Raw genomic sequence first — 27434 nt, 5'->3', positions numbered from 1 at the left:
GCATCCATTGCCCGAGCTCCGGAACACAATCAACTGCTTCATCAATACTGGCACCTTCCCTGAGGACTGGAAACATGCCGAAATACGCCTTCTCCTGAAGAAACCTTCCGCCGACCCATCAGAACTAAAGAATTTCCAGCCCATCTCGCTGCTACCCTACCCCGCCAAAGTACTGGAGAAAGCAACCAACGCATACCTACGGAATATCATTGAGGCCAACAACTCCCTGGACAGCTCTCAGTCTGGCTTCCGCAGCAACCACAGCCGGAGACAGCCCTCCTGGCAGCCACCGATGACATCCGATTACTCCTAGATCATGGCCACACCGCAGCGCTCATACTCCTCGACTTCTCAGCAGCATTTGACACAGTCTTGCACAGCACTCTGCGCACCAGACTCCACGACATAGGAATCTGCGGAAGAGCCCTGGAATGGATCCACTCCTTCCTCTCCGGGAGGACCAAGAGGGTCAGACTCCCGCCCTATACTTCCAGGCCTATAGGAGTCAACTTCGGAGTCCCCCAAGGATCCTCACGGAGTCCCACACTGTTCAACTTATACAGGTCCCTCTCGCTGCCATTGTCAGAATCCAAAGTAGGAACATCGTGTCATATGCCGATGACATGCAACTCATAATTTCCCTCACCGAAGACCCGGAAGCCAAAATGAACTTACACTCAGGAATGGAAGCCGTCGCCACCTGGATGAGAAAAAGTTGCCTCGAGCTCGACTCCGACAAAACTGAGCTCATCATCTTTGTAAATGCCATCTCATCTTGTGCCGACTCCTGGTGGACCACATCCCTCAGCGCCCCCCTTGCACCGACTGAGCACGCCCGCAATTTAGGATTCATCCTCGACTCCTCCCTATCCATGACCCACCAGGTAAACTCAGTCGCTTCCTGCTGGCACACACTTCACAAACTTCGGAAGATCTTCAGATGGATCCCAGCAGACTGTTGCAGGACAGTCACCCACACCTTAGTCATTAGCAAGCTCAACTTCGGCAACGCCCTCTAGGCCGGCACCTCAACTAGAAACATCGAAAAACTACAACTCATCCAGAACGCCACCGCCAGACTCATTCTGGACCTCCTTCGCTTAGAACACATCTCCAAACACCTGAGGATGCTCCACTGGCCACTAGTTGAGAAGTGAATCACTTTCAAGCTACTCACCCACTCGTACAAGGCCTTACACAATGCAGGGCAAGCCTGCCTGAACCACTGTGTCTCCTTCCACACCCCCTCCAGATCCCTCCACTCTGCCCAGATGGCCCTTGCCACCATCCCTTGCATCCGCAAAACCACCACCGGATGACGATCCTTCACCTACACTGCAGCAAAGAGCTGGAACAACCTACCCCTGTTCCTCAAACAAAGACTGTCCCTCGCCATCTTCAGGAAGAATGCCAAGACGTGACTCTTCGGATGAGGCTTCCCCCTACCCCCTCATCGCCTTTATGGGCGTGGTCAGACAGTATGGGGTTGGGGCTTCCGAGTGCTGCAGGCCACCAGGAGTCGTCCCAGACGGAGGGGGTGGTGCCCAGAATGAGGGCTTCTGTCTTGTCGGAGTTGAGCTTCAGGCATCCAGGTGGCAACTGCCTTCATCCCGTTGTGGAAGTTGTTGTTCGCATCTGTAGGTTTGTCATTGAGATAGAGGATCAGCTGAGTGTCGTCAGCGTAGGAGACAATGTTGAGTCTGTGGTTTCTGACAATGTCTGCTAGCAAGGCCATGTAGATGCTGAAGAGGGGATAGCTAAGTGAGGAGCCCTGGGGGACACTGCAGCTGATCTCTGTAGGTTCGGATGTGAACTGTGGGAGCCTGACTCTCTGGGTTTGGTCAATGAGGAAGGAGAGGATCCATTCCAGGGCTTTGCCACGGATGCCGTCATCATGGAGTCGTGCACAGAGGGTGTGGTGGGAGAGGATATCGAACAGTGCTTAATTTGTGCTTGTTGTGTCCTGTGTTGAACACCGGAACCTATTTTTGAAGGCCGGGACTTATTCTTCTGCCTCAAAGACACATATGGGAAAGACGGAGGAAGAGAAAAACGAAAAAGCGTCACAAAGGGAGGAATTAGAAAGCTGTAAGAGTGAGCTGAAGGGGCAGGGAGTGCCTTTAGATGGATTGAGGAGGCCCGAGATGGCTTCAGAATTACCCTGCCTCAGTATTCCGAGTCTCCAAATTTATTTGCAGCAGCCGTGTTTTTAGGAGGAGGGCTTTGAGCACCGGCACCTTTTTATTGACAAATTAAGCACTGGTATCAAAGGCAGCCGAGAGGTTAAGAAGGATGGGGGCTGTGGTTTCACCTCAGTTGGGGAGTTTGCGGATGTCATCTGTTGCAGCGATGAGAGCAGTCTCAGTGTATGTTTGCTTCTGAAGCCTACAGTTCCAATAGAGCTGCACATAGCGTACATACATAAATTGAACGATCCTCCGGTTGCAAGTCATCTGAGTGCTTAGGATCACTTTTGCATACTAATCTTATGTCAAATCATTGAAAGGCTACGTTCTAGCTGTCTGTTTTTTCAGTGGTGTCTGCATTTAGATGTCTGGTCAGACTTGTAAGTGCCTCTCTGAGAAACAAGCCTTACTGCGCCTTACTATCTTTGCCTGCCTCTCACGTTATCAATACCTTTAGCAATGTTATGCAGGCATGCATATGTAGAGGTCTTTCTTGCTGGGGGAAAGGAAGTTCTCCGGTACCATTAGTTATTGGACATATTCTATAGTGTTGAAGGCCCCTTTAACCCTCCGGAACCATCCGTAAATGGAAGTACCCAACTGTTAATTCTCAGGTAACCTTCAAGCACATTAGCCACCCAAATGTACATAAAAAACATGTCTGTTCCCACTACTCTCTCCAGCCACATACATCTTTCTAGCATTCGGCAACATACACTGCAACATCGGTCACTGCTCTCACATATCATCACTATTTCCTTCTGTTGATTCTGAAGCATTGCGCTAATGAATTTCAAACCCTTGATATTGATATTTACAGCTATGTTTTAATTCAGACCTACAGAAGATGTACATTCTTTTAAGCTCCTTTTAAGAAGTTAGAACCAAGCGCGAATCAACTGTTCACAGACACCAGCTTTGGACCCTTCGCTATAGGGGAGCCATCAGGCATGGGTTTTCCTGCCCTTTGACAATTTGTTTACCCACTAAGAAACATTCCCCAAGCTCTGTAAAGGCAGTCAATGATGGAATATAATGTTCATTAACAGAACTTGGAAAAAATTAAAACTATCTTAATCGATTACAAATAACAAAAATGAGAAGCTCGTAATTCACCCAGTAAATCAGATTATAACACACACCTAATAAGCAGCTTTGTGATCAGATGATCAACATTTCCAGAAAAAGAATGGTTCTGACTCTTTAGTTTTGTTACCCTGAGAGACGTACTTTGCTTTAAGTGCATTATTTTTTGTTTATAGGAGTCCTGGTCTTTCCTGCTTTAGAATAATGTTAGAAGTTATGACTTCCTTGAGGCCTGTATTGTTTTTTTATATATCATGTTAATTTTTGGTCACTTATTTTTGTGGTGACATCTGTTGTAGTTGGAACGTTCTGTGCCAACCAAATCCAGCCTCATTCATGGTGCCATTTCATATGCTCATTTAAAGTCCTTTCATCAGAGTCTCTGTCATGCTTAAAGTGCGATTTACTCTCCCAAATCCTTCAAGAGATGGGGTTCATAATAAAGATGTAGCTCGGATCAATTTTCTCTCTCAATATAGGGATTACCAAAGTTGTGAAAGTGATTTCCACCTTCCAAAAGCATGCAGTATTCAAAATTTAGACACAAATAGCAATTTATTACCACATTTACATGACAATGTGAACTACTTTGCTGAATCCTAATCACAATTTTATAACTAACTTTATAAACCAAGATACTAAGGATGTGTTTGTGTATGTGTTCTCAGTTCCTTCCTTGATGGATGTTAAAGCATGGCACCGGAAGTAAATATATTTAACTAACTGAATTTTATTATTTGAGACAAATTCCGTGAGAATATATAGCCATTTATATATGGATGATAAAGTAAAAACAAGTACACTACATGAGAGACTTCACAGTAATTTTGTTCTAGGACAATCCTCCATATTACATCCATTTCCTCCAAATCTTTCTGTGCTTCTTGGGACATCCACGTGATAAATAAAGAGGTTCTTCTTGTCATGTGTACCAGTCCATCGCCCCTTCGCAGAGGAAAGGAAGAGAGGCGGAAGATTTCCAGAGCTTTGCGATGTCCCTCTTGGCCAGGATGGTGCCAGTCTCCACCAAGGCATTGTCCTCCATTGTTGCACTTCCCATCCAGGCTTCCAGGGGAGCCGCCTCAGGAGGGTGAACCACTGGCCTCCCCAGCAGTCCAGAGAGGTTGTCAAAGATTTTCTTCCAGTATTGTGCAATTCAGGGGCATTACCATACTAAGTGAAAGAAGTGTGCATGTGATTTTGGGCGCCGCCAGCAAACTGTGGTAGCCAGTGTGCCTTTGTGCCACAGTTTCTGGGGCGTCAGGTAAGTTGTGTGTAGAAAATTGAGTTAGATAAGTCTGAGCCGTGAGGAGATGACCAGTACCCTTCATGCATGCATCCCTCCAATCGGAGTCTTCTAGGGAGCCTAGCGATTCCTCCCAGCAGGATTACAAAGGCGCAAACAGAATTGGTGAGTCAAGTTTTGTAAATCTATGATATGCCCTTCACTGTTATAGGGCCCATGAGTATTCGAGGTTCGCGGGATCTGTATTCTGGAACTGCAGCTAACGATTCACAATGTTGCTCAAGAGCACGGTGCAGTTGCAGGTATTTAAAGAATTGGGATTTATGGATTGTGTATTTTGCGTGAATGTGATCCTTGCCACACGTGTCCCACTGTGGAGATCCTGATTTTGTCACATTGTATAAATCCCTCTAAGGATGAAGAATGACATAGTCATTTTCCCACCCACAGCAGGCTCTCCCACATGATTCATTTGTCCCAGCAAGTCCATTTCAGCGCCAAGCACTAAGTTAGAAGAACCACTCGGGTGGTTTACGAAGGTCTGAGGGGATTGGGTGTCCATAAATTATACCCCTGATATCATCTAGAGACATGGTTGTTACCTCTAGATGGAATGCTGGGTCATCCCATCTCCTGTTTAGCCACTTGTTAACCACCAACAGGTGAACCACCCAGTAGTAGAGGCTGAAATTGCTCATGTTTATACCTCCGTCATAGGGTGATTGGGTATGTTCACCAGAAGCGATAATGGAGGGACAAATAAGCCAGAATAAGACGCAGGCCAGGCATGCAGTATCAGTAGTGGGTAATTTTGTGAAAAGTACAGCATGTGCGTAAGTGCAACCATTTTGAAAAAGGCTGCACAACCTAGAACATTGAGAGGTACCCTTGCCTTCCTGTTCATATCTGTTGTGAGCTGGGCCGTGAGGGTTTTCAGGTTGAGGATCCAGATTAGATTTGGTTCAAGTGCTGTCTGAACCCCTAGGTAACAGAAGTTGAATCTGTGGCTTGTGAGCAGAAGTAACAAAGGTGTTGTTTGCTTATCTCCCTTCAGGAGGACCAGAACCGATTTGGGACAGTTGATAGACATACCCGGTGTCTCACCATAGTATCTGAAGCAATTGAGGGAAGGGCAGGAAATGAAGAGAAGGACTTTGTCCACATATAGGGCGATGCAGTGTTATATGGTTGGGGCAGAGAGGGCAGAAAGGGCAACCTTGGCAGGTGCTCGGCCTATCACAAAGGGGGTAGAGAGGGTGCAGTTGACACAGACCTGCGCTTGGGGACGGAATACAGTACTTGGACGTACAATCGAAATTTAGGGGCAAAACATAATTTTGACATCACCTTCTCAAAGAATGCCTAGCTAATGGAGTCAAAGGCTTTTTCGAAATCTATGAGTAGGAAACCAGCCTTGTCTCAATGCACAGAAAGTCGGGTCAGGGCTACATGCCTTGAGAGACGTGCCTTGTTCCCTTTTTGGGCATAAACCTGCATTAATAGGGGGGAATCAACTGCAGGAGAGTTTTAATTAACTTGTTGACCAGTATCCCACATGTTAATTTTAAAGTTAATGAGAGGTATTGGGAGGTAAGACAAGTGATCTGTTGGTCAGTCCAGTTTCAGCCTCACCACTATGGTGGTCAAGTCAAGTTAGGTGGGTAATGTGACTTGGGAATTGCCTCAATATAGCTGAACAAGATGAGGGGTCAGATGTGCCTGGAAGTATCATTAGTATTCCGTGGGGAAACCGTCTGGGCCAGGGGGTTTCCCTAAGTTCATGTCGCAAAGTGCAAGTGTAATTTTCTCTGCCGAAGGAGGGAGGTCCAGGTCAGCCCGTCAGTGCCATTAACTTGCAGTCTTGGATGTCAGACACCATTGGGACAAGACTTCACTGTGGGGTGGTCCGCATGTTTCAAGGTGTCTCTCATAGTATGCTGCTAACACAGCTGCGCTATCAGGGGTCATTGTGGCCCCAGTGCCATTTCTGGTTATGATTGGTGGGACGATCTAGAAGGCATCTTTCGTTGTCAGCCAGTGAAGGAGCTTGCCTGATTTATCTTCCCATCGTAAACCCTATTTATTGATGCCAGTCAGCATTGGCTAGCCTTGTTGAGAGCCAGCTGTGGCGGCAATTCCCTTTCCAGTTCCAAGGGGTGATGAACAGTGTTGGACATGTTAGCATAAACAATTCTCTCTGTTGTTGGAAGTTTAGGTTCCAGTTGAGCCATTTGTTGATTTTTGCCCTGTTCCTTCCCTCATAAATGAGATTGCGCAATTCCAAGCATGATGGCCTTGCCTGCTACCCACAGCACGTCCAGGCAGCCTACGGCCTCTTGATTCAGTTCAGAATAGCTGCATTTCTTGGGCAAGAAAATCCCTGAAATTGCACTGTTGCAAATGCCAGGCATTAAACTGCTGCATTGGGTGTGGCCCCTCTCTTTGACGACCAAAGGTTAGGATCACTGAGGTGTGATCAGAAATGCCACAGGGTAGTATATGGGAGTGCATTGTGTATGAGAAGTCAGCGGTGGGAAGTAGTATCAGATCAGTTTGGGACAAAAAGGTGTGTGCAGCAGAAAGGTGGGTGTATGCCCACAAGGGTTCCATTCCCCCCAGGTGTCACAGAGTCCATGCGTTCTGTCCAGTCACTCAAACGTCTGCGTGATCTATCCGCCTGGTCCTGAGGCTCATGAAATCGAGTGTGGAGGTCATAATATCATTGAAATCTCCCCCTCAGTAAACGTACGCCTAGGGGGGATGCAGTGGAGCTCCACTCTGTAGGTCATCAGAAGTATGGCAAATCAAGTTGGGCGAGACATATACACTAATAAAGTGATGTTGATGACCCTCCAGAGAGCCTGCCATCATAACAAACTGTCCCAGAGGGTCTGGGCTCACCTTGGAAATTACCTGGAGAAATGCCTTCTGGAGGAGAACCACATCCCTCCTGGATCCTCGCGTGTATCCAGTGTGATAGACTATTGTATCGATAGAGGGCCAGGAAGGAGCAATTGATGCCCAGGACATGAGTTCCCTACAGCAGCAGGATAGCAGGGCCATGTTTTTTGGCAAAGCGGTGTACCTCGCTTAATACAATCATTGAGGCTGTTAACTTTCATAGTCATTAAAATAAAGGAGCCTATCTCAGGAGGGATAGGAGATCATGCACCATCAGTGTGGCTCAGGCTTTCTCCCATCAACAACATTACATTCAATGAGTCTAAGGCATGAGTGTTACAAGGACAGTGGCGAGCATCATAGTGTGTGAAATAACAAGAACTTAACAGCTGAAAACCAAGAACAAGACTGGTTAATTTGGTCACCATCCCCCCACACTTCCCTCAGATTCCCCCTACCTCACACTCCCAATATAAACCCTCCACCCCAGACTCCCCCCTCTCCCCCCCCCCAGAATCATCCCCATCTCCGAAAACAAACTAAAACAAACTGAGCTGTAAGTCCAAAAGAGTACATTCTTTTTGAGTCTGAGTTGGGCTCCATTATACAAAGCCTAGAGTTGGGCTGACAGAGATCATGAACATTGAAGTCTCTGGAGACTTTATGTGGTATTGGTCAAGCTGAGGGGGCTTTTTCGCCCAGGGCCTTGGTTGGCGAGGAGTTCTGGGATCATTCCCAGGAACGCCAGCGCCCCGTGTCCGATGGAAGGAAATATTTTATGTTTGTATTTATAAATGTGCAGCTTATTTGTTTAATGTGACCCTAGCCAAAATGTAGCAGAGCACTGTCAAGGCTCCAAGACAAGAATACAGTCAATTACTGATTGGAGAGGTAGCTGATTACTCGGAGCAGAAGTTTACTGTTACCATAGTGTGATGTAGTGTTTTTTAAAGAGATGCATCGTGAATTGTTCCCTAAATTGAAGCAGTATTGGGGCAGTCTTGGCAATACACTAATGTTCATAATTAAACTCCCTCTACTCCTGTGAAGGGTGTATCACATGCTTGAATTCCTTCAACCCACTTAATTTCAGCTTTACTTCCAGAAGTATCTAGAACTTGTGTAATTCTAAGAAACCCCTTCTTAAGAAGCCTAAACTTGACCCCTCCGTCCTGGATAACTATAGACCCATTGCTCTTCTCCCCATTTTAGCTAAGATCTTGGAGAAACGTGTAAATTTGCAACTGATGAGCTATTTTGAGAGTAATGCGCTCCTTCACCCTACTCAGATGGGCTTTAGAGCCCAACACAGCACTGAGTCTGCGCTCTTAACGGTGACTGAGTCTGCCTGTCAATTATTAGACCAGGGAGGACATGTTGCCATCATTCTTCTTGATCTTAGCGCAGCCTTCGATACGGTTGATCACTCTCTCCTCTGTGACAGACTTTCCAAGGCAGGCGTGGGAGGCATAGCGCTCTCCTGGCTATTTTCCTTTCTTATAGGAAGAACTTTCCAAGTCTTGGATCGTTCTTTTCTCTCAGATATTGTTCCCTTAACTTGTGGTGTCCGTCAGGGTTCCTCTCTGAGTCCAACTCTTTTTAATATTTATTTATCCTCCTTGCCTGAAGTAGTCACTCCCCACAATCTTTCATTGGTCACCTACGCTGATGATACTCAATTAGTGGTCTCTCTTTCTAGTACTTGGGACTCTTCCTCCGCTAACCTACCCAGCTGCATGAGGGACATCGGCGACTGGATGATTCAATCCAAACTCAAATTTTATGATTGCAAATTTGAAGTACTCATCGTAGGTAATGGCTCTCCAGCATCCCCTCTAACATGGTACTCGGAGGCCTTTCTCAGTCTCCCTCTGCCTAAAGCACGGGTAAAAAGCCTAGGTTTTGTACTAGACTCCCGTCTTACGATGGAATTACAAGGAAAGAAAATCTCATCTGTGTGCTTCGGTTTTATTAGATCACTTAGGAAGATTCTCAATCTTCTTCCTGTTTCATCCAGAAGAATCCTGGTCCAAGCATTGGTCCTTTTCCCGCCTGGATTACGGGAATTCTCTTTATCTTAGTTCCCCGGAATATGTAGTAAAAAAGCTGCAAATTGTGCAGAACGCGGCAGCTAGACTCCTTACGAACTGTCCTAGACATCTATCTGCCAAGCCGGCTCTGGCAGCACTCCATTGGCTGCCGATCAAACAGCGCATACATTTTAAATCTATGTGTATCACCCATAGAGCTCTACACAACAGAGGTCCACATTTCCTTAGAAACCGAATCTCCATTTATACTCCTTCGAGACACCTCAGATCATCATCTACTCAGCAGATCTATATACCCTGTTTCAACAGGTCATGGGGCGGAAACTCTTTTATCATTAAGGCTGCCCGTCTCTGGAATTCCCTGCCCTCTGAACTCCGCCACGAACCTTCTAAATCTCTGTTTAGGAAGAGGTTGAAAACCACTCTCTTCAGCTGCTAGCCTGTCCTTTTGTTCTCCCAAGAACTTTCCTGTACCTTTAGCGCTGGGATGCCCTTGGGTAGCTACGCGCTCTATAAAGTTATAAAACTAAACTAAATATTCAATTGCATGTTCAGCATTTCAGTTTTCCCTTGCAATTTAAATATTGCTTATTTTTGTACACCACTATATTTTTAAAAGCGTTTTATAAAGCAGAATACGACGACTCCCACCTACTTCCAATGGCTGGTGGGGAATTAACGTCACGATAATTGCAAGTAACTTGGGGAGGAAGAGGAGGCAGGAGTGGGGAGGGGGAGAAGAACAGAGACCAAAGCTCGACAGAGTTTGAGAAGCTGAAGAAAATAAAAAATAAAAAAAACTGGAGAGAGCTAGTGTTTATGTGAGGGAGGGAGTGAAAGAATCAGAAGTCATAGTATATATGGAGATAAAGCGGGCAAGTTATTTCCCTAAATTCATCCAACAGGAAATGTATGCAGGGTTTCCATGTTGTGTCAAAGGAAGGCAGTGTGTGTGTGGCAGCTGCTGTCCGTTTTTCCATTCCTAAAAGGCCCCACAATGTGTGTAACCAATTTAGCCTTGGGATGGTGTCCGTAGCACATTCGGACATCAGGACGTACTTGGGCGCTTCCAGTGTGAGTGTGATAGCGCGCCCCCGTTGCTGATTTCATAGGGTGTCAGGACATTTGGAAGGTCTAATAGGACATAACTGGGAAATCGTGGCAGTTCACTATCGTTGAGTCAGCGACCCTTGACCCTAGGGTAGGTTGCTTCCCCCGCCGCTGCAGCGCCACCTGCCCAGGCTCCTGACACCTCCCAGCAAGACCAGCTAATCTGTAAGTACTCTCCCCGCCCAGCCCCTCGCCACTCACCTCTGTTTCTCTGAACTTCTGTCTTCTGCCTTCCGCTCTCTCCTCCAACCTTTCTTCGCACCTCTCCTGTCCATTTCTCTTCGCTTTCTGTTCCTCCCTATGGTAGCCATCTTCCTCCGCTCTCTGCTCCTCTTCTGCAGCCCACTTGCTGCGTGTCCTGATCTTCTCCTGTGTCCTTCTCTTCCTCCTCACCGCATTTTCTTCCTGCTCTGCTCTTCCTCTGTGTTCTTCTCCTCCTCTGGACCCCGTCCTGCGTGTTCTTTTCTTCTTCTGTGTTCTTCTGTGCTCTTCTCCTCCTCTGCACCCTGTCCTGCGTGTTCTTTTCTTCTTTTCTTCTTCTGTGCTCTTCTCCTCCTCTGCACCCCGTCCTACGTGTTCTTTTCTTCTTCTGTACTCTTCTCTGCGTGTTCTTTTCTTCTTCTGTACTCTTCTCTGCGTGTTCTTTTCTTCTTTTCTTCTTCTGTGCTCTTCTCCTCCTCTGCACCCCGTCCTGCGTGTTCTTTTCTTCTTTTCTTCTTCTGTGCTCTTCTCCTCCTCTGCACCCCGTCCTACGTGTTCTTTTCTTCTTCTGTACTCTTCTCTGCGTGTTCTTTTCTTCTTCTGTACTCTTCTCTGCGTGTTCTTTTCTTCTTCTGTACTCTTCGCTGCGTGTTCTTTTTCTTCTTCTGGACTCTTCTCTCCTCTTCTTCAGGACTCTTCTCTCCTCTGCTTCTGTGGTCTTCTCCTCTTCTTCTGGACTCGTCTCTCCTCTTCTCCTGTGGTCTTCTCCTCTTCTTCTGGACTCTTCTCTCCTCCCCTTCTGTGGTCTTCTCCTCTTCTTCTGGACTCGTCTCTCATCTTCTTCTGTGGTCTTCTCTCCTTCCTCTTCTATTCCTCTCTTCTTTTCTTCCTGACTCCTCTCCTCCTCTGTAATCCCCCTTCCCTATCATCTTTCCCTTCCCCTCTACCTGACCCCCCGCCCTCTGCTTTCCCGCCGCCACCTCCCGCTCGGCCCCACCCCCCGTGCTCCCATTCGTCGCTCCCGCCTCCTGCCCCCAGCTGACCCCTTCTCCCCCCTCCTCCCTCTTATGGTGGCTGCGCTGCTGGCGCGCCAAAGGCAAGCCCGTCTGCACCCGTCCGCGCCTGGACCGCGCCCAGCGACACGACCCCTGGCCCCCAGCACTCCCAAACCCCGCAGCACCGCTACGACCACACCTCCCTCCACGCTCTCAAACCGGGACGCTCCGGAACCTGCTTCCAAGCCAACCCAAAACGCACTCATGGACCCTTCGCATGCCTTACCTGCAAACACACCTTCCACCGCGACTGCACCCGGCCCGCCAGCCCACGCGCCAATAATCACGCCAGTAATCATCTCAAATGCATCCTCATCAACGCACGCTCCTTCCACAAGCACGCCATTGAACTATGGGACCTCCTGGACTACACCGCACCGGACGTCGCCTTCATCACTGAGACCTGAATGAACGCCTCCTCGGCCCCCGACATCGCCATAGCCATCCCCGACGGCTACAAGATCACCAGGAGAGACCGCACCAACCAAGTCGGTGGAGGAATCGCCATCGTTTTCAAGGACTCCATCAACGTCAGCACCTCCACCGAAGACACCCCCCTCGCCGCCGAACACATGCACTTCCAGATCCACACCGACCCCAGGACCACCCTCAGAGGAACTCTCATCTACAGACCCCCTGGACCACGCGCCCTCTTCAGCGAATCCATCACTGACTTCATCTCTCCGCACGCCCTAGCCTCACCGGACTACATCCTCCTCGGAGACCTCAACTTCCACCTGGAGCAGAACAACGACCCCAACACCACCACCCTGCTCGCCAACCTCGGTCTCAAGCAACTGGTGAACACCCCCACCCACATCGCCGGACACACGCTCGACCCCATCTTCTCCGCCAGCAACCACGTATCCTTCAGCCACTCCTCCGTAATACACTGGACCGACCACAGATGTGTCCACTTCACCTTCAGACGCAAGACTCTCCACCTCCGCACACAACCCATCACACGCAGACATTGGAACAAAATCCCCACGGAACAGCTTCTCTCCACTCTCAGTGACAACCAACCCACCCTCTCAACCGACCCCAACAACGCAGCCCTCAGCCTCACTCATTAGATCACCAACTGCGCAGACAACCTCGCACCCCTCAGACGCCACCCAAGACAGACCAGCACCAAGAAACCTCAATGGTTCACAGACACCCTCAAGGAATCCCAAAAAACCTGCCGTACCCTCTAGAAAGCCTGGCGCTAATACCACACGTAGAAAACATTTCTGCCCTCAAAAACGCCACCCACGAACACCATCAGCTGATCCGCGCCACCAAAAGAACTTCCTTCACAGACAGACTGGACAAGAACACTCACAACAGCAAAGAACTCTTCACCATCGTCAAAGAGCTCTCCAATCCGAACGCCAACTCCAACTCCATCACGCCCTCACAAGACCTCTGCAACTCCCTCGCTACCTTCTTCCATCGTAAGATAACCGACCTACACGACAGCTTCGGACACCAGACCCAGCCAACCACCACAGAACCTACAACCCCAGCTATCACCCTCAACGCCTGGACCCACATCAGCGCGGAGGAGACCAAAGTTACCATGAACACCATCCACTCAGGTGCCCCCTCAGACCCCTGCCCACACTTCATCTTCAACAAAGCCGTCGACATCATCGCCCCTCATCTCCAGACCATCATCAACAGCTCGTTTGCTGCTGCCACCTTCCCCGAGAGCTGGAAACACGCGGAAGTCAACGCCCTCCTGAAGAAACCTACGGCGGACCCCAACGCCCTGAAGAACTTCCGCCCCATCTCGCTCCTCCCCTTCCCTGCCAAAGTCATCGAGAAGACCGTCAACAAGCAACTGACCAAATTCCTTGAAGACAACAACCTACTTGACCCCTCCCAGTCCGGATTCCGAGCCAACCAGAGCACAGAAACCGCCCTCATCTCATTCACAGACGACATCAGAACTCTGATGGACAACGGAGAAATAGTCGCACTCATCCTCCTCGACCTCTCGGCTGCCTTCGACACCGTCTGCCACCGAACCCTAATATCCTGCCTGCGCTCCACCGGTATCCAAGGACAGGCCCTGGACTGGATCACCTCCCTCCGTTCCGCTCAGACCCCACTGAGATCATCTGCGGCGTCCCACAAGGCTCCTCGCTCAGCCCGACTCTCTTCAATGTCTACATGAGCCCCCTCGCCGACATCATACGCAAACACAACATCAACATCACCTCCTACGCCAACGACACACAGCTGATACTTTCCCTCACCAAGGACCCCACCAGCGCCAAGACCAACCTGCAAGATGGAATGAAAGACGACGCAGAATGGATGAAACTCAGCCGTCTGAAACTGAACTCAGACAAAATGGAAGTCCTCATCCTCGGAAACACCCCGTCCGCCTGGGACGACTCTAGGTGGCCCACGGCCCTTGGCACCGCACCAACCCCCTCCGACCACGCACGCAACCTCGGATTCATCCTGGACCCACTTCTCACCATGACCAAACAAGTCCACGCCGGATCATCTTCCTGCTTCCTCACTCTCCGCATGCTCCGAAAGATCTTCCGCTGGATCCCCGCCGACACCAGAAAAACTGTGACCCACGCCCTCGTCACAAACCGCCTGGACTATGGAAACTCCCTATACGCAGGAACCACCGCTAAACTCCAGAAACGTCTTCAGCGAATACAAAACGCCTCCGCCCGCCTCGTCCTCGACATACCCCGCAACAGCCACATCTCCGCCCACCTGAGACACCTGTACTGGCTTCCCGTTAACAAAAGGATCACCTTCCGGCTCCTCACCTACGCACACAAAGCCCTCCACAACAAGGGACCCGAATACCTCAACCGTCGCCTCAGTTTCTACACGCCCACCCGTCAACTTTGCTCCGCCAATCACGCACTCACCGCCGTCCCTCACATCCGCCGCACCACGGCAGGTGGGAAATCCTTCTCCTACCTGGCGGCCAAGACATGGAACTCCCTCTCCGCCAACCTCAGGACCACCCAGGACCACCCTGCATTCCGGAGGCAGCTCAAAACCTGGCTCTTCGAGCAGCAGTAACCCCCCTCCCCTAGCGCCTTGAGACCCTCACGGGTGAGTAGCGCGCTTTATAAATGCTTTTGATTTGATTTGATATCGTTAATTTCATCTGTTTCGGCCCGAAACCTCAGACCAGAATTAGTGTATTTTGGGGCACTGCCAAAGGCAATGCGTCAGAGTTCCTGTCTGTCCACATTGCCACCAGCAGGTGGGATTTACATCAGTTCTTCACTGAGCCACCCTGGCTGGAGTATAATACCACTAGTGAGCCATTTTGAGAAACATTTCTTTACCTGACATGCTACATGCCGATGCCCACGCCCTGAGGATAATATCATGCTATTCCTTCGATTAATTCCTGTTACTTTCTTTTCTGTGTTGGAGATTTAGTATTCACCAGTAAAAGTTGCCAACTTTCTTCAAAATACCCTATATTTTCTGAGATCCTTTAATAGGCGTGCTTATTTGTCAAGCTTGAGCATGTTTGTTCTGACATCTACTTATGCTACTTTTGGGACGGATGTACAGAAAATAGAGCTAAAATGTGTTGCAAATTACACACTAACTGTTACAGATTCAATTCTATTTTTATGAACCAACTTATTAGTACATACCTGATTCATAGTGGGTCCCATTTCGACCTGCTCATGAATATTAATAAGGTTAATCACAAATTGCACCCTAGTATGAATCGGTGCAATCACAGGGTTGGTGGCCTACAGAGGTCAGCAAATTGCCATCTCCATGCTTAACTGAATCTATCATTTTTTTTTTTTTAAATACATCCCATTTTCCTTAACAGAAAAGGGGATATATTTAGAAAAAAAATGAAATGTTTAGCCAACATTTTTAGGACTAACCAGCGTTTCATAGTACCATAGGACCCCCCTCCTGTTTGTGAATACCTTCCCTTTACCTTTCAATAGTAGTTAAACATTGTTATTTTGCTACCAGGTTTCTATCTGAAAACATGAATAAATACCATACTGATTCAGTATTTGAAGAGGATGACTTAAAACACTCCCCTTCCAAATACCAATTCCGTTGGTATTCTAAAAACCAAACTGCAATTTGGTAACGTTTCTTACATCCCAAAATACTTTTTTGCAGTGACAAATGACCCAATTCTGCTAATCGAACCCTGTGCAACCGCAAAAGCCTTCATGCATCTGGCCCTTTGTTTTTAAGCCAACATACATTTCTAAAAAACATTGTAGCCTCATCTACAGAGTGGTGACCCAGAACATCCAAACTTGGAATTTTGTTTCAACAAGTCTTAGTCACTGATCTCCAAAATTAACAAAGCATGCGTTGATGCTCTCCTTTGCTAGTGGTGGGTGACAAAGAACAATATTTTCATTAATTTTATGCAGTTGTAGATGTTACTACTGCTGTTGGCAGACCTTGTTGCATCTGACCATCATTAAGGGCACACATCCATGTTTCTGCTGTTCCCATGAGAAAAAAGGCTGTGCTCTGTATGCCCTTTTGATCACTTTGCTTTATTGGTTTACCAGACTGCAATCGGAATGAAGCACACAAGAATGCAATCAGACTTAAAGCACACTAAAGCTTGCCTCCTCTGCACACTGATCTTTATATCGACTCACATGTTTTTATTCATTGATTGATGTTATAGTGTTAATGTGTCCTTTTTGATTTGCCCGTGTGTTTCTCGTTTAAAGCTCCTGATAAAAGTAAGATTTTCAGAGATGTCCCCAAGGATCTAGTGAAAGCCCTAGCAACAAAACCCCTAACAGCAAATTTCCATAACTGGAGTCTTTCATTGAAGGTATGTGGAGATGGCCCTGTAGGTACATGTTAATTTAATGTTTTTAAATCTTGATTGTTTTTTCATGTTGTCTTTTTTGTTTGATTTCAGAATTATACTGGCAATGAGAAACTGAGGAAGTTTTATAAAGTGGTTACCACCAACACAGATGCTCAGTTGGAATTTGTATCCACAATGGAAGGTATATATCTATTTGTTCAATAATTTTAAAACAACCAAAAAGTTTGGGAAAAATTGAGCCAGACCAAAATCGACAAATTACCGTTTTAATCCTGGCCCCCTTTATTTTTGATTTGTGATTTTGGATCATTAGAGAAGTAATTTAGCTTGGGTAGACAATGCTGATCTGTGCCAAATCTTTCTAGACCGCATTTTTAAAAATGGCTGATGTGTTACAGTGATGATGTTATATTCCAGGAACCATGAAACCTATATACTTCATTTTGGTGTCACAACATAGGTTTGGGGGTCAACTAGCCTTATAGAGACAGAAAATAACTCCTCAGAGCAACCCTTCCACCATTTTACAAAAAGGCGGCTATAATTGAGAAAGAAGAAACACATAGAAATGAAACAAATAACAATTGTTTTTATTCCTTTTCTGTACACACCAAACAATGTTTATGATCTGATTATGCAAAAAAATAATGTTTATCACTCCTGTTTTAGACACATTTCCATAGTTCACTTGATTTATTTGTTAAGACAATCACTTGTGGTACATTTTCAGAATTATTATTATTTGAGAACAGCATATCGACAGGGATATATTTTGTAGCACAGGTCTTGCAAGTTCTGTGGGTAGAGAGAAGCTTTAGAAATGTCATAGGTTTTAGCACCCCATCTATATCTTCCTAACCACATTCACACGGATAGCTCTCTATATGTGCATGATCCAAAACATTTACACATCTTCTTATCAAGTAGAACGCTCTTTTAATGTGTCCACTTACAGAATATGATGTCAGTGAAAGGTCACTTAGGGAGACTGATCACTTGAATTCACTTTACCAAAGATCATCAAATGTGTGACAGTCAGAACTTGTTTCCCACGCATGCACAAGGTATTTTTCTACATCTTTAAAGAGTCACATTCTTCTTCTGTCTCAGCAAAGCCTTTTAGAATCTTCACAGGTTCAGCTGTTAAAGCTCCAAGCTTTGTTCCAATTTTACTCATAGTGTCATCACCTGTAAGAATATGTGCCTTGATAAGAACATGGGGCATAACTGAATCAAATTTCTTGTACAGAATATGAAGCAGGATTAAGTGTCTTTTCTTGCTTTTTCTAGAACATATTCATAGCTCTGACAATCCTTGACTTACAGGGAGTGCAGAATTATTAGGCAAATGAGTATTTTGACCACATCATCCTCTTTATGCATGTTGTCTTACTCCAAGCTGTATAGGCTCGAAAGCCTACTACCAATTAAGCATATTAGGTGATGTGCATCTCTGTAATGAGAAGGGGTGTGGTCTAATGACATGAACACCCTATATCAGGTGTGCATAATTATTAGGCAACTTCCTTTCCTTTGGCAAAATGGGTCAAAAGAAGGACTTGACAGGCTCAGAAAAGTCAAAAATAGTGAGATATCTTGCAGAGGGATGCAGCACTCTTAAAATTGCAAAGCTTCTGAAGCGTGATCATCGAACAATCAAGCGTTTCATTCAAAATAGTCAACAGGGTCGCAAGAAGCGTGTGGAAAAACCAAGGCGCAAAATAACTGCCCATGAACTGAGAAAAGTCAAGCGTGCAGCTGCCACGATGCCACTTGCCACCAGTTTGGCCATATTTCAGAGCTGCAACATCACTGGAGTGCCCAAAAGCACAAGGTGTGCAATACTCGGAGACATGGCCAAGGTAAGAAAGGCTGAAAGACGACCACCACTGAACAAGACACACAAGCTGAAACATCAAGACTGGGCCAAGAAATATCTCAAGACTGATTTTTCTAAGGTTTTATGGACTGATGAAATGAGAGTGAGTCTTGATGGGCCAGATGGATGGGCCCGTGGCTGGATTGGTAAAGGGCAGAGAGCTCCAGTCCGACTCAGACGCCAGCAAGGTGGAGGTGGAGTACTGGTTTGGGCTGGTATCATCAAAGATGAGCTTGTGGGGCCTTTTCGGGTTGAGGATGGAGTCAAGCTCAACTCCCAGGCCAACTGCCAGTTCCTGGAAGACACCTTCTTCAAGCAGTGGTACAGGAAGAAGTCTGCATCCTTCAAGAAAAACATGATTTTCATGCAGGACAATGCTCCATCACACGCGTCCAAGTACTCCACAGCGTGGCTGGCAAGAAAGGGTATAAAAGAAGGAAATCTAATGACATGGCCTCCTTGTTCACCTGATCTGAACCCCATTGAGAACCTGTGGTCCATCATCAAATGTGAGATTTACAAGGAGGGAAAACAGTACACCTCTCTGAACAGTGTCTGGGAGGCTGTGGTTGCTGCTGCACGCAATGTTGATGCTGAACAGATCAAAACACTGACAGAATCCATGGATGGCAGGCTTTTGAGTGTCCTTGCAAAGAAAGGTGGCTATATTGGTCACTGATTTGTTTTTGTTTTGTTTTTGAATGTCAGAAATGTATATTTGTGAATGTTGAGATGTTATATTGGTTTCACTGGTAATGATAAATAATTGAAATGGGTATATATTTTTTTTTGTTAAGTTGCCTAATAATTATGCACAGTGATAGTCACCTGCACACACAGATATCCCCCTAACATAGCTAAAACTAAAAACAAACTAAAAACTACTTCCAAAAATATTCAGTTTTGATATTAATGAGTTTTTTGGGTTCATTGAGAACATGGTTGTTGTTCAATAATAAAATGAATCCTCAAAAATACAACTTGCCTAATAATTCTGCACTCCCTGTATGAACATTGCAACAAATGTAAGTAGCACTATAATAACATATTTGTTGTTCAATAGTACAATGGCTCAATTGGAACCATTTAGAACAGCCAACTTAACATGTGGCACAACACAAAGGTCCACTTCCTCCAACTTGCTGTTAGGTTCTTGAACAATATTGCCCATACCTTTTGAATGTATCTCTGCAGGTGCCAACTCCTACTTGGCATTCATTCCACTTGCAATAATTGGAAATTCAGTGTTCACCGAAGCATCAACAATGTTTTGGTGAGTGAACATCTCCATGTTCATCTTGTTCAATGTTGATGACCAGAATTTATCAAGTTGCACAGGTATAGGTGTCGAGTCGAATTTTTGATGCAGACAAGGTCAATTGTTCTTCCTGTAGACATTTGTCTGATGCGCTCACATTCTTTGTCAGATAGTTCAAGATAACTGTCAAAGATAATGTTCAGTTCTTGCAAGGTACACACTGACTTTGACATCTATAGAACAGTTTAAACGATCTCTCCGAAGTTTTGCATGAATTAAATCTCGACCATTCGCAATTGTGACATATAGTCCACAACAACAGCAGTTTTCAATGAGGACACCTTTTTGGATTGAAACTCTTCAGGTAAAAAAAATCTTGTCGAGCTCTTGGGGGTTGGTTGCAGCATCTCCATCAAATAATGAGTTTATTGGAAGAAGATCATGCGACAGAATGTCCTTGATAAATTCACCCCTTTCTTTTGCTACATCCATCTCTCTATGTGCCTGCAAAAGTTGTTTTTTTGTAACCTGTTTTGTAGTGGCTGGTTGAACGAAATTCTTACTAAGGCAATTAAAGCATGGAAGTTTAGCTTTAGTGATTATGTCAAACCGCTTTTTCTCTTTCAATACAAATCTCTCCTGCTTCAATTCCGCATATAGTTTCGATCAATGTTCCAGGACATCTGTTGTACATGTATTTATAACCTTATCCACATATTGTTTGGTCACGAAGTTTTGTAGTCACACAGGCTCGGTCATTTCAAAGAAGTTTCTTTCATGCTGCATGAAATGAAGAAGGCTGTCAACATGTTTATTAAAATGTTCCACACTCTATCCCATAAGTTTGTGGTGAGGAACAGTTTCACGATGATCCATTAATTTTGAATTTGCCATCTCTCTGAAAACATTGCAAATAGGAATGGCTTCATGGTAAACTATCTATTGTTGAGCAATATATTCACTTTTACGTGTCTGACCGACAGTTCTCTTGGAGCTTTTCTGTGAACTCTTGGTCGTCTGTTCCAGTTTTATATCTGAAGCCACAACATTGAACCTTCCCTCTCTGACTTTCTCCACAAAATATCTTTGGATGAATTATCTGTAGATTTGTGGCTTTCCACCTCTTTCTTTACAAATTGCAGGACCCATATCTCAGGTAGTTTATGCAATCAAATTTAGGAAGCACATTAATTAGTGACTCCGCAGTCTTCACATGCAGCTCCCAAACACCTTCCCAGTCAGCATGTACCAAGTTTTTCGCTATAGCTCTGATGTTTGAAACACGTTGCTTTGCTCTTGTTTATGAATTTGAATTAGGAAAACCTGAAACAAAAACAATATTAAAATAAATCACCAATATGATGGTTAAAACACATCATTTTAGAGCTGTCATTTTGGAAAATGGTGAAAGGGTTGCTTTGAGAAGTTATTTTCTGTCATTATAAGACTACATGGCCGCCAACAAACCTATGTTTTGACACTAAAATGAAGTATATAGGTCTCATGGTTCCTGAAATATCACATCATCACTGAAACACATCAGCCATTTTTAAAATGTTCATAAAAAATCGCTTTGGATTAGCAATGTCTGCCCAAGCTGCATCACTTCTCTAATGATACAAAAACACAAATTAAAAATAGAAATCTCTGGGCAACATTTGTTTCACGGAGGTATATCAAGGGGCCAGGATTATTTTTTACCCATGAATCGGGATCAGCAGCTATTACACTGTCGTTTCTTTCACAATTAGTTATGAAAATTGTCATGGCCAATCATTTCTTCAAAGTTAAAAGCACATTTAATGAAAGATACTGTATTGTCATGATTGATTTAGTATTTTCATGGTCTCTTTTATTATCCCAGAGAAAGTCTTATGATCAAATGTAATCCAGAGTTCACTATACAGCAAGCAGTATTTTACTTACCTACTAGCATCAGTCAATATTGGATCTGGTAGTTCAGAAATCAACATTGTTTTAAACTTTAGCTGAAAATATGGAAGTCCTAGGGAAGTGAAAATGTCACTTAAGGACCATCTTTGAAGGACACTTTCAGCTCATTTTGGAGGAGGTGATTTTCAAAAAATGCACCTTTTAATACATCAACTGATCCAATTGCATCTGCCCAGTACTATATTCATTGATTTTTCTTATTTCTACTGTTCTACTGCCAGGTTTCACAAACCCACAAATCAGGACAAATGGAAGCTGACCCTCTCTCCCCCAACTAAGCATTTAAGGAACTTCTTCCCTCTTAAGAGTTTTTTCTGGTGGTTAACAAAGCAGTTAAGGCTTAAGGTTCTGAAAAGCACATGTACCGCCATCAAAAGGGAGCGGATTATTCATAGCTAAATTGCAAATCGCTAAGCAGTTTATTCTTCCCTTTAAATCTCCCATTACAATCCACTGCACTGTGACAGTGAGTCACACAACCATAAGTAGATCTATTAATGGGATGGTTAGAGGGCAGATAAAAGTCTGCTGGGCTTTCTACAGTATATTGATTATTCAGTCATTGCATAGATGATATCATTGAGCACTCAAGACATGGCTGTTCAAATGAGCCTACTAGGACCTGCAAGCGCTTGTATACATGACTGGTTAATTAGCAGCGCTGTACAAATCAGGATTAATTGATTGTGGCATGACAGACCAATGGCAGAAGGTTCTATCAATATCTTAATAATAACCTCAACAAAAATGGTCACGTGGTCTGGTCGTCCTATTTCAAAAATGTTTTTGAAATTCTCTTTGTTGATGTCTTTGTAAACAATTACAAACTGCAGTACTAAAGCAACCTTTAACTTGAAATCATGAAAATTCTTGTTTGTAAATTGCTGTGATTAGATGTTGCTGTCAAGATCATGTCAGCCTCAAATCAGAATCCACCACACATTGCTCCATAAGGAAATTGGAAAAAGCGGAAGTTGTATGAGTTGGAAGAACGAAAAGTAGGTGAACTGAAAGTGTGCAATAATGGTTCCTATAATAGGACAAGGATTAGCTATAAAATCAGATTCTTCACAAGTTTGTTGTCCATGGGAATGTAAGGAAAAAATGCTAGTACTAGCAGTTTTTTTTGGTCTATTCGCATAGACTATTCACTTGCAAAAACTGTCCAAACAGCCTTAACAAAAAACAACTTCCTTCAGATGCCGAGTTTCACAGAAATACACACTCAATCAATGGCTGGATAAACCAAGATAGCACTTTTGTTTTGTTTATGCTTGTTTGACAATGCTCTAAAACATGCATTGATTAAAAGAACTTTGAAACAAACAGGAAATGAACAGGTATGTGGCATTTCCAAATTAGAAAAATGTAGGGTGGACCGTCTGAGGCATTTTGACCAACAGCCCATGTGGGACATTGGGTTTTTGGTTTAGTGGGGTGTAAACCATGCTTAAGCACCAGCAACAATCCCTTTCTCAGTGAACCACTAAAGTCACTAATTCAACCTGTGCGCATCCCTCTAGTAGCTTGGTACAAAAGCAGTCAGGATTAACTTGAAGGCAATGTGTAAAGTATTTATGCAGCACACAAACATCAATAATGTGAAAACAGCACCAGAAAAATCCCACTCCAATTTAGAAAAGTAAAGTACATTTTAATAAATTATTTGACAGGAAAAAAATCAAAAATCCAATTCGTTTAACCGAAGATATGCAATTTAAAAGGTTTGGGTAGCAATAGTGCCTAAATACACAAATCGCCAATTGCGGTTTACTTCTTATGACAGACTGGGACAAAGGGAGAAGTTCAGGCCGACTGCAATGGAGCACAGGCTGGCTACAGAGACCAAGTTATTCCCGCTTAACAAAGTAACTAAAATCCTGGTTGCGGAGCGTTGTGAGATCCTTAGTTTGTGGGGTATGTTGTGAAGTCTTGCGTCAGTGGTGCTTCACTCAGCGGAGGTTTCGAGAAGCTGTGGGCTGCGATGTGAGGGCCTGGCCTAGGATGCGTTGCACGGCAGCGGTTCCACTAGGACCACAGAGCACCTTGGGGCCCCTAAGGGTCCAGGGCTGGGGTGACACTACTTGGGGAGTTAGGACGTACAACATGCAGAGGTCAGGTAAAGAAGTCTAGCTGGTTGGAGCCTTTTCTGTCCCTGAAGCTCTGGTCAGGAGGCCAGCTAACTAGCCTTTGGAGACACTATGGTGCTCCCTAGTTCAAGATGCAGGTCCAGTCCTTCTCACTCAGACAGCAGAGTAACAATCCTTCATGCAGCAGAGCAGCACGGCAGTCCTTCTGAGTCTTCCACAGATGTGTACTGAAGAGTAGGTCTGGGGCTCTAGCTTGGATGCAGTCAAGATGGGCTAGTGTGAAGTTCTTTGTGTGGGGGCAGGGCAAAGCCTATTGTTTTGTAAGTGGGCCTGTGTCCAATGCCACCCCGTCTTGCCAGTGATGGCACATCCATATACACGTAATCCCTCTATTGTGCGGCTGCCTGGGAGGGATATACAAAGGGCATCTGCCAGCTATACCCAGTCAATTGTGATTTATAAGCCGACTGTTCCATTAAATTGTATTTTAAATGACAATTTCACAGAGACCAAACATGAATTTCCTACCTGCTTTTATTCAAAATTTGCACTTATTAAATGCAATAAGACAACCTAATGTTATCCTATAGTAGCGGTAGGCTTCTCAGTAGTGAAAAACTAATTTGTGAGTTTTTCACTACCAGTATATGTAAAACTTAAAAGTACATTCCCAACCTTGTAATTACCATGCACCCTGTCCTATGGAATTTTTAGGGCCTACATTAGGGGTGACTTATAGGTAATAAGAAAGGAGTTTAAGGCTTGGCAAGGGAGTTATTTTGCCAAGTCGAATTGGCAGTTTGAAGCTGCCAGCACGCTGCAATGGCAGGCCTGAGACATGTATGAAGGGGCTTCTTGAGTGGGTGGCACAAAAAGTGCTGCAGGCCCACCAGTAGCATTCAATTTGCCAGACTTAGGTATATGGTATACCCCTTTAATAGAGACTTATAAGTAATTTAAATCTGCCAATCCGGTGTAAGCCAATTTTCCCATGCTTTATGAAGTGTGAATAAGCACTTTAACATTGGTTATCAGTGGTAAAGTGCACAGAGTCCTAAGGCAAAGAAAAGCAAATTCAGAAAAGTAGGAAAGGTGGAGGCAAAAGGTTTGTTAGTGATCCTGCAGAGTGGGCCAAGTCCAACAGCTCATTAGTAAATGGATCACCTGTAAAAAGTGCCATAGGTAGGGACAGCCAGGGCTCTGCTGTTGGAAATATTTTAGTTCCACTGACTCTAAATAGGTCAGGGGAACTGCAAGTTTGGTGAATAGGGTACTCTGCCACATTAATGATGGAGTACCCAGCCCGCCAAAGTCTAAATAAGGTCCTACCTATTTGCAAAGCAAATGCAGTGGAATTTTTCAGTTCAATTGTGAAGAAGAATGTCTAATGAAAACAAAACCCAGAAATTAATGCTTTTTCTTGTTCAACTATTCATAATACCCAATGTCTTCTACCGGGCTGATTTAGCAAATTACAGATTATTAACCGTCATGCAATGAGGACATATTGTAAACTTGTGTTTTTCCCCTCATTCTCCATAAGCCATCACAATAGACCTGATTCCCAACACCATTTTTGGCTGTAATCATATCAATCAGTGAATTTATAAAGCGCGCTATGTACCCGACAGGGTTTCGAGGCGCTGGGGGGGGGGGGGGGAAGGTGCTGCTAGCGTTCGAAGAGCCATGTCTTGAGGAGTCTCCTGAAGGTGAGGAGGTCCTGGGTCTGGCGTAGTGAGGTGGGGAGAGAGTTCCAGGTCTTGGCGGCGAGGAAGGAGAAGGATCTGCCGCCAGAGGTCTTGCGCTGGATATGGGGGACGAAGGCGAGGGCGAGGTTGGCGGAGCGGAGTTGACGTGTGGGGACGTAGAAGTTGAGTCTGGTGTTTAGGTAGGTGGGTCCGGTGTTGTGTAGTGCCTTGTGTGCGTGGGTGAGGAGTTTGAAGGTGATCCTTTTATCCACCGGGAGCCAGTGGAGGTCCTTCAGGTGGGGGGAGATGTGACATCGGCGGGGTATGTCGAGGATCAGGCGGGCGGATGCGTTCTGTATGCGTTGGAGTCGTTTGATGTCTTTCGTTGGGATGCCTGTGTAGAGTGCGTTGCCGTAGTCAAGTCTGCTACTGACGAGGGCTTGAGTTACCGTCTTCCTGGTTCCTGTTGGAATCCACTTGAAGATCCTGCGGAGCATGCGGAGGGTGTTGAAACAAGAAGAGGAGACGGCGTTGATCTGTTTGGACATGGTGAGGGCAGAATCGAGGACGAAGCCGAGGTTTCGTGCGTGGCTGGCTGGGGTGGGTGGGGGTCCGAGGGCGGTGGGCCACCAGGAGTCGTTCCAGGCCGAGGGGGTGCGTCCGAGGATGAGGACTTCCGTTTTGTCGGAGTTGAGCTTCAGGCGGCTGTTGTTCATCCACTCGGCGATGGATTTTAGTCCCTCGTGGAGGTTGGTTTTGGCGGTGAGCGGATCTTTGGTCAGGGAGAGGACGAGCTGGGTGTCGTCGGCGTAGGAGATGATGCTGAGGTTGTGATGACGGGCCAGTTGTGCGAGGGGGGCCATGTAGACGTTGAACAACATTAGGCTAAGAGAGGAGCCTTGGGGGACGCCGCAGATGAGGTTGGTGGCTTTGGAGCGGAAGGGTGAGAGTCGGACTCTCTGGGTTCTGTCGGAGAGGAAGGATGAGATCCAGTTAAGGGCTTTGTCTTGGATGCCGGCTTCGTGGAGACGGGTTAGCAGGGTGCGGTGGCAGACTGTGTCGAAAGCGGCTGATAGGTCGAGGAGGATGAGGGCTGAGGTTTCGCCGTTGTCCATTTGTTGTCTGATGTCATCTGTGGCGGCGAGGAGTGCGGTCTCAGTGCTGTGGTTTCGTCTGAATCCAGATTGTGAGGGGTCTAGGATGGAGTTGTCTTCTAGGAAGTGGGCGAGCTGCGTGTTGACGATCTTCTCGATGACCTTTGCTGGAAAAGGGAGGAGAGAGATCGGTCGGAAGTTTTTGAGATCGTTGGGGTCAGCTTTGGGTTTCTTGAGGAGGGGTCGGATTTCTGCGTGCTTCCAGCTGTCCGGGAAGGTGGCGGTGTTGAAGGAGAGGTACATTCATACATTTACAGACGAAAATAGACCATATTTATGCCTGTCTGATATTGACAGAAGAATGCCTGATAGATAGTAATGGTTTTGCAGCTGACGATTTCCCCTCCACACCCACGCAAATGTACAGTAGTGGGTACAAATGGGTTGCCTTGACATTTTGTAAATACACACAAACGTGTAAGGTTGTAAATGCCCACAGACTTCAGAGTTTTTTTTATATTTACAAGCTCTGACCCCTTTGCTATCCTGGAAATGGTCAAACGTTTACCACCGTAAAATGCTGGAGTAACTTGCTTCCCAGGGTCGAAAGGGGAATTAATCACCTCCTAACTTGGAGAGACTTTGGGGTGAGGGATTTCTCCAAGGAGTAAATGGTTTTCCCACATAGATACGAAAAATAAAAAGTGTGCAACAATGTGTTATTGGAGAAATGGAAGCCTATGAACATATCACATGACATGCCCACTTGTATGCCTGGAAACGTGTGCATAGTGTAACTTTACTCAAACATTTTGTGAAT

The 27434-nt window shown here is 45.6% G+C and overlaps 1 protein-coding gene across 2 annotated transcripts in view; it reads left to right on the top strand.

Moving 5' to 3' along the window:
• Window positions 1-27434, top strand: part of GGH (gamma-glutamyl hydrolase) — a 168688-nt gene that overhangs the window by 78322 nt on the left and 62932 nt on the right. For both annotated transcript variants that reach the window (XM_069220248.1, XM_069220247.1), the window contains exons 6-7: window positions 16546-16652; window positions 16743-16833. In XM_069220248.1, the coding sequence (XP_069076349.1) occupies window positions 16546-16652; window positions 16743-16833 (198 nt within the window). The remainder of the gene's footprint in view (window positions 1-16545; window positions 16653-16742; window positions 16834-27434) is intronic.

The sequence above is a fragment of the Pleurodeles waltl genome, chromosome 2_2 (assembly GCF_031143425.1).
Source record: "Pleurodeles waltl isolate 20211129_DDA chromosome 2_2, aPleWal1.hap1.20221129, whole genome shotgun sequence".
Taxonomy (NCBI): domain Eukaryota; kingdom Metazoa; phylum Chordata; class Amphibia; order Caudata; family Salamandridae; genus Pleurodeles; species Pleurodeles waltl.
This window is presented reverse-complemented; position numbering and strand designations above follow the sequence as displayed.